Source organism: Arachis ipaensis, chromosome B08 (assembly GCF_000816755.2).
Source record: "Arachis ipaensis cultivar K30076 chromosome B08, Araip1.1, whole genome shotgun sequence".
NCBI lineage: Eukaryota > Viridiplantae > Streptophyta > Magnoliopsida > Fabales > Fabaceae > Arachis > Arachis ipaensis.
Window position 1 is genome coordinate 109562646 of NC_029792.2, and position 7377 is coordinate 109570022.

At 36.9% G+C, this 7377-nt stretch overlaps 1 protein-coding gene across 1 annotated transcript; it reads left to right on the forward strand.

Annotated features, from left to right (window-relative positions):
* Positions 373-4039, forward strand: LOC107614483 (RNA-binding protein pno1-like). Its single transcript, XM_016316679.2, has 2 exons — positions 373-715; positions 3175-4039. The coding sequence occupies exon 2, from the start codon at positions 3181-3183 to the stop codon at positions 3814-3816; it is 636 nt and encodes a 211-aa protein (XP_016172165.1). The 5' UTR covers positions 373-715; positions 3175-3180; the 3' UTR covers positions 3817-4039.

Below are 7377 nucleotides of genomic sequence, written 5' to 3' on the forward strand. Positions count from 1 at the left end.
ATCAGAAGTCCTACAATGTAAAAGACATAAAAGTACCATATTGTTTTTTTTAGATCGCTCGATGCTTGTCTGAGATGGAATCGATTATTTCTTTGTGGCTCTTTTAGATGTTTCTTTTGTGTTCATGCAACGAAAAGGAGCTTGAATGATGTGGAGGTCTACATGAACAAAAACATTGACGCAATGGAAAAGGGTGCAGACACAATCATAAAATGTGTTTATGAGGCAATTATTTTACCTAATTCTTATTATTCAAAATTTATTTAATGTTAATTACTCAAATTATAATTTTTTATAAAAATTAAAATTAATAATTATTAAATGGAGTTGTTTACTTTTTCTTTCATTATATAAAAAAAACTCTACCTCCTTCACATCTCTCAAAAGTCAAAACACACTCACACACGTACATTCTCAAGTCTCACCGCCACCCTTACTCACTCTCACTGGTGAAATCGCATCTCTGTGTCCCTATCGTTGCCGCCTCCAGTTGGTTTTCTACCCTCATCGCGCCTCTAGTAGCCTCGTCTCTACCAGAACACCAAAGCCTCGTTGCCACTGGTCTGCTACACTTCTCAGCCAACTGATCCTTCACACCACCAAGCACGTTGTCGCCACCGAGTTCGTTATCGCCGCCAACTGCTCCTTCTCACCGCTGCTACTCAGCTCCTCTCCTGCCACAGTGTTGCCGCCGCCTCCACCTCCTCCATTGCATGTAATTAAATTTTATGTATTAGAGTTTTTAAATTAGGGATTAATTTGTTCAATAATTTGCTTGCGAGAAATTATTATATAATTATAATGATGAGAAGACACAGATATAGTTTGGCCTGCACATTATATTTAGTTTAAATAGAACTAATTAGGATTAGACAAAGGAATAGATTATATTAAAAGTCTAATTGACTAGACATAAGCGCATGAGGTTGATACTTGATTTTCTATATTATGTGAAATTTCTAATGTTTTATTATTATTGTTTTATGTTGCATGTTTACGATCTCTAATCTTCACAAATCAACGAATCATAGAGAGAAGATTTGCATGATGTTAAAAACTTGTATATTAATTAAAATTTTAACTTTTTGAAACACTTAGTTGTTTGTATCTACAGTTGGTTTTGACACTTTATGCCAAGGTTCTAAAAATCGGACTGGAATTGGTCGGTTCAACTAGATTAACCGAGAACCGGTCATTTAGCCAATTCAGTTGACCTTCAGAACCGTTCTATAAAAAACCAGTAAAAAACCTGTTGAATCGATGGTTAACCGGTGAACCGGCCGAACTGGCCGGGTTTTTAATGGCACTGGTTTTTTACTTTTAGGCTGAAATGACGTCGTTTTGATGCGTAGAAAAAAAAAAGAAAAATGAAAACCATTACCAAACGTCTGAACCCAGTAACCCACCCAGCCACCATCACCGCTATCCAGTCCTCAGCGTTGGTCGACGGTGCTTCTTCCCTCCTTGCGCTGTTCCTCATCGTTTCTGGCTGTCACCTCTTCTCTGCTTCCCATCAGTCTTCCCGTTGCTGCCTCTTTGCTCCGCACTGTATCTCATCGTTGTTGCAGACATTGCTTCTCCTTGCCGTCGTCGCCTCTCAAAGATCTTCTTGGAGCTATTGGCGTCGCAGTCTCTGTCGCCGTAGTCATCGTCATCTTCGAGCCCTCTATCTCCTTCTCTTTCTGTCTGAGCTGAATTTCCTTTCTCCCTCGCCGTCACTTCCCTTCCTCCCTCGTTGCCGGTAAGCACTGCTACTTCAATTTATGATGTTACTGTCTTTTGAAATAATGGTTGATTTGAATGATTCTGTTGAATTTTTTTTTGCTGAGTTAATTTTGTTGATGAAATTCTTAGTTGGGGTTGATGGTTGATTTTAACAATAGTTGTTAGTTTTGTTAATTTTGTGTTCTGAGTTGGGGGTAGTTGGTGATGTGATTATGAATTTAATTTGGATGCTGAGTATGAATTCTTTGTTTATTTTTTCTATTTTTAGATTTTCTGACTTTGAATGCTGAGTTCTCTGTGTTTGGGTTCGAGTTTTTATTGCTGAATACTTTATTAGAAGTTTTTGTTAAAATTTTTTGTGATTCTGAATTTTTTGTTGCTTGTGGTTTCTATGTAAGTTTGTTATTTTGAATTTTCTTTTTGTGAATCTTGAATATGATCTTTTGGGTTCTGGCCTCCAAAAGCAAGAAGTGTATGTTGTTGCCAAGGATGTAATTAGAGGTAAAGGAATTGCTCTGAGATGATGAACCTAGATAGAAGAATTATGTAGCACCAGTTTATTGTTGTGCAAAAAGTCAGAGAGAGTGAAAGGGAATTTGAGAATGAAAACGAAATTGATTTAATTATGATCTGTAGGTCACTTTTACATTAAAATGTACAAATATTTATAATAAGTTGCTATAGTTTCTATAATATCTATATGTATATTAAATTTTAATAATTTTTATTATATATTTAATTAAAACGGTTCCATCCCGGTTGAACTATTGAACCGATTACTTGATCGGTTCAATGACCGGTTCGGTTCTCGCAACTTTGCTTTATGCTTGTTCTTTTGTAATTTATCTATATGTTAACTTGTTCTATTTATTTATTCCAATTGTTCATGAGATGAGATACTTGTGGCTGGTTTTAGGTCCAATTTGGGTAAACAACTTAATTAAGTTACTTTTGAATAAATAGCTTAAACAATAAATGCTTATATTAAAAGTAGCTTATAAATAAGTTATTTTGTGTTTGGTTTTTTAGTTCTAAAAGTACTTATTTTAAGAGTAAAGTGATAAAAAGCTTTTTATTATGAGAGAAGTCATTTTTTTAACTTCTCCATAAGCACCAAAATAGCTTTTTAGAAAGTTGTAATTTTGTTTTGAAAATTGTACCAGACATTAATACTACACCTTTTCATAAGTTAAAAGTTAAAAAAAGTCACTTATGAACATATCCAAACGGACCCTTAATAGTTTTTAGCTTACCATGTTAGCAGATTTAGTTTAGAAGGTTGTACTGATATTTGTACAAATTTGTGTATTTTGTAATAGCAGAGTTCAATATGCTGATAGAAATTTGTTTAATATACCCTTGGAGTAGATTTTGTTTATGTCATGTTAATTGTGAATCTTTAGAATCAACTTTCTTTTTCTTTGTCCTTTGAACAGTTGCATAATTCAGTCAAACATGGTGTTGTCTTCAATGGAAGTTGAAGCTGCCCCTTCTAAGGCAAAACCATTGCCTCCAAAGCCTATGTTCGAGCCTTTGAAGCCTTATGAGATGTCTGATGGTCAGTTTCGGAAGGTATCTGTTCCACAACATCGCTACAATCCTCTCAAAAAAGCATTGTTGGACATCTATACTCCCATATACGAGCAGATGAAAATTGACATCCGCATGAATTTGAAGGCTCGGAAGGTTGAACTGAAGATGAGGCCAGATACACCCGATATTAGTAACCTGCAAAAATGTGCTGATTTTGTCCATGCTTTCATGATAGGATTCGATGTCTTAGATGCCATTGCTCTACTTCATCTGGATGAGCTCTATGTTGAGTCCTTCGAAATCAAGGATGTTAAGACACTTCGAGGTGATCACTTGTCTCGCGCTATTGGAAGATTATCTGGTAAAGGCGGTAAAACTAAGTTTGCAATTGAAAATGCAACTAAGACGAGGATTGTGATTGCTGACACTAAAATACACATTTTGGAGTCATTTGCCAACATCAAAATTGTTAGAGATTCTCTTTGTAGGCTTATCATGGGATCACCTGTGGGTAAGGTATATTCGAAACTAAGAGCAGTTACAGCTAGACTGGCATAAAGGTTTTGATCTTCCTAATCATGATCTAGACTTTTTTTTTCTAATTCTATAGATTATGAGATGAAGTGTGATGAGGATGAGTTATTGTGTAAGTGGTAAGTTCTTCAATTCTTTTTGTTAATTCAACTATTTGTCAAAGTTCAAATCAGAATTATAAACAATGTAATGGAATAATTGTAAAGTTTTTGCTCTATGAACATTTATTATAAGAGTTTAATTTTGATACATTGTCTACATAGTCGTGCAATCACAACCGTTCTTTTAAATGACTATTCACGCAGTCAATGTAAAAGGCAGTTATTTTTACTAATATGACGTTATATGATTGGATGTATGTGTAAAACGATTTTACCCTGCCAGTGCATAAAAAACTGATTGTGTTTAACATTTTTTGTATGCCTTGGTAGAAGAGAGTTAGGTGAGTTTGGTTCAAGAAAATATTTTAAATTTTTATTCATTTTTTTCTGAATATAATTTCTATTTTCAAATTTTCAAAAATATGTTTGCTTTGATTCATTGTATTTTATTTTCAAAAAATGAAAATATTGAAACTATTTTTGGTTTTCTTTAATTTTTTAATAAATAAAAAAATTGAAACAAAAATTTCATTGGCCTCATCTCATTTCTCAGTGGTAGCAACTTTCACCCTATTTTTTTCTCAAGCATTAGAATCCCAACCAGCATATCACTTCCAGAAAATAAGTATCAGTTCCTCATCAAGACATGAAAGTATTACTTTCTGGTCATAATTATAGCATAAATCCTACCATCATCTTTAGCAACCTTCAATATGAACTATCAATTGCTTATTAACTCGTACCTAACAAAACCAAACAATAATATTTATTCACTTATTTGATAACAAAATGCACACTTCACAAAAAATCTAACAATTAACAAAACATCAAGAAATTTTAAAACAATGGGCAAAAGGAGACGAATCAACACGAAAATTTCGGAAATTTTAGGGAAAAAATGGGCAAAGAGGATCAAGACAATGAACAATGGAGCAGGTCAAGGAAAAAAAGGGGACAAATCATCCACAATGAGACAAAGTAGAAATTGGTTGGTGGAGCAGGTCTTCGATGGAAAATGGCGATAAGAAGAGTACAAAGAAGCAGCGAAGGCAGAGACAGACGCATTTGACGACGACAAAGAAAAGAGGAAGAGAGGCGGCGGATGAGGTGAAGTCGTCGGAGAAAGCCGGGAAGCAACGAAGAAAGGGAGTGAATATTATCATGGGCCAACAACATATATAATATTAAAAAAGTATGCAAAAATTTATATAATGTAAGATGAGTTACAAAAAATATACCTGTTCCGTTCGAGTCCAGCCGAGGTATGTGTCTCCCAACGAGGCTACTTAGCTCTTGGTGGAATTATACGTCGTCTAGGAGGCAGTCTCCAAGAATAACCTCGGCACGGTGAAACACGACGGTGGGAGCACCTGCAAAAAGCACTCTGATGCTCAAGTAAGTGTGGGAATTATAAGAGATGAAAGTAATAAATTAGAGTGAACTATGTAACCTGTTTTCTTCTGAGCTATTTGGTCTCATTTTGTAGATGAGCGTAGTGTTGTCTTCTGTTTGTTTGTTCCGATATTATCGGTTTAGATAGCAAGTTCCATTGTTATTGGTAACAGCTGGGAAGTGGGTTTTGACTTGTGTAATGATTGTGCTCAGGTTGTGGCTTCTGTTAAGCTAGTTTGTTCTCCGATTTTGTGGTCGGTTAGGATAGTGGTATTTGTTACCAAACTTTTCGGGGTACACGTCATAGCCCACAAGCTTGTCTGGCTCTATTCCGCTAGTGGCAGGCAAGCTTTGTGTATTCGTAAGATTTTCCTTCTTCCGCTATTTTGTAGTAGTTTTTTTTTGGGCCCCTTTTGTGTGGAAGAGAGGATATTGGTTGGAAGAAAGTCAAGGAGTTTTCTGTGTTGTGAAATGTGCTGCGATTAATGCGTCCCTCTGTTTCTTTGGGTTTTTGATGTCTGTAACGGTTATCTTTTAATGTGCCCACTAAGTTAGTGGGCTTTGTAATAATATCTCATTCTAGGCTTGGATTTGACATTTTTGCTTCCTCGCATTCTACCTGTTTAAGCTGCAGTATGACTTCCAAAGGTTAGTTCCCTTTCTAATTTTACTTCTATTTTTTTTTTTTGAAATGGCGAAAGAGAAAGATAAGAAAACGGCTGTTGAAGAGAAAAAAGATAACCCATATCATTGGGTTCATGACGATGTCAAGACCCGGTCTTCGTCGTACATTGATGCTGAGTCCATGCGTGAACTCGAGGGTTTGCGGGTGGTAAGGGAAGGTCTGGGTGTTGAGTTACTTTACTGTTCTAGCGACGATAGGGTTTTCGAGAGGAGGGGTGACTGGCAATACTTTTATATGTATACACCTTGCTTTTTTGAACTTGGTGTGAAGCATCCTTTCTCTGCGTTTGAGTGTGATGTGTTGACGCAGCTAAATTGTGCGCCTTCTCAGTTACACCCAAATTCTTGGGCATTTCTTCGTGCTTTTCAATGTTTAATGGAGTTTCTGTCTTTTCCTTGTTCTCTCCCTTTATTTTTCTCATTATTCCAGTCAAAAGGGGTTCGGAGAGGGTTGTGGGTATGTTTGAGCAGTTACCCTGGACGTTCCCTTTTCCTTCTTTATAAATCCTCTTTTAAGAATTTTAAATCCTTGTTTGTAAAAGTGCGGTCAGTCGAGGTCGAGTATCCGTTTTATTTGGACGACGAGTTGATAGAGAGGTTTCCTCTCTATTGGTGTTCAGAGCCATGTCAGATCCTTGAGGCTGTTGAACGGAGTGAGGAGGAAGAGAGGGTGTTAGATTTTTTGGTAGAGTCTTTTGCTGATGGGGAGTGTTTGTCTATTCCCGAGGTTCTTCAACTCCACGATTCAGGGGATAGTGAGGGTTTGAAGGCTTACATAGGTAATGTTTGGCTTTTTCTTTTTGTTTCCTCATATTTTAGATTTAATCCGACTTTTGTTGCCCTGCGCAGGTGGACGAGTTCCTCTCCTCGATCCGTCACGCTTGCAGTCCTTCCTTAAGAAGAAAAAGGAAAGGATTACTGATGCTTCTGAGTTTGTGAAGGAAGGTGGTGGGGACGCCGTCCAGTTTGTTGCTCAACCGTCGTCTTCTTTTAAGAGAAAAAGGGATGATGCTGAGAAATCTGTGGAAGTGATTTCTGAAGGTGATAGGGAAGGTGTGGGAGCTAGTAAATATGTGTTTGATAGACAAAAGAGGTTGCATAGCTTTATCCCTGGTCATTCGTTGTGGAGCAATCAGTTCTCTTTTGCTGAGCTCTCCGACAGGGTGTCTCAATACCCTGGCGATATGCTCATGACTCGTCGGATTGGGGTAGAGAGTTTACGGAAGTTCATCTAGGTTAATATTCTGTTCTCGACTTCTTTTATTTGTTCTTGTGTCTCTTCATTTTAACCGAGTTTGATGTTCTGTAGATTGTTGCTTCGCGACTAATGTGTGCTGGTCGGACGACTGAACTTATTGGTGCCGAGCACCAGGTGGCTATAAATAGGATTGCTGAACTGGAGAGGACT

Coding starts and splice junctions, on each gene's coding strand:
- LOC107614483 (XM_016316679.2), top strand. CDS start 3,181: ATGGTGTTGTCTTCAATGGAAGTTGAAGCTGCCCCTTCTAAGGCAAAA.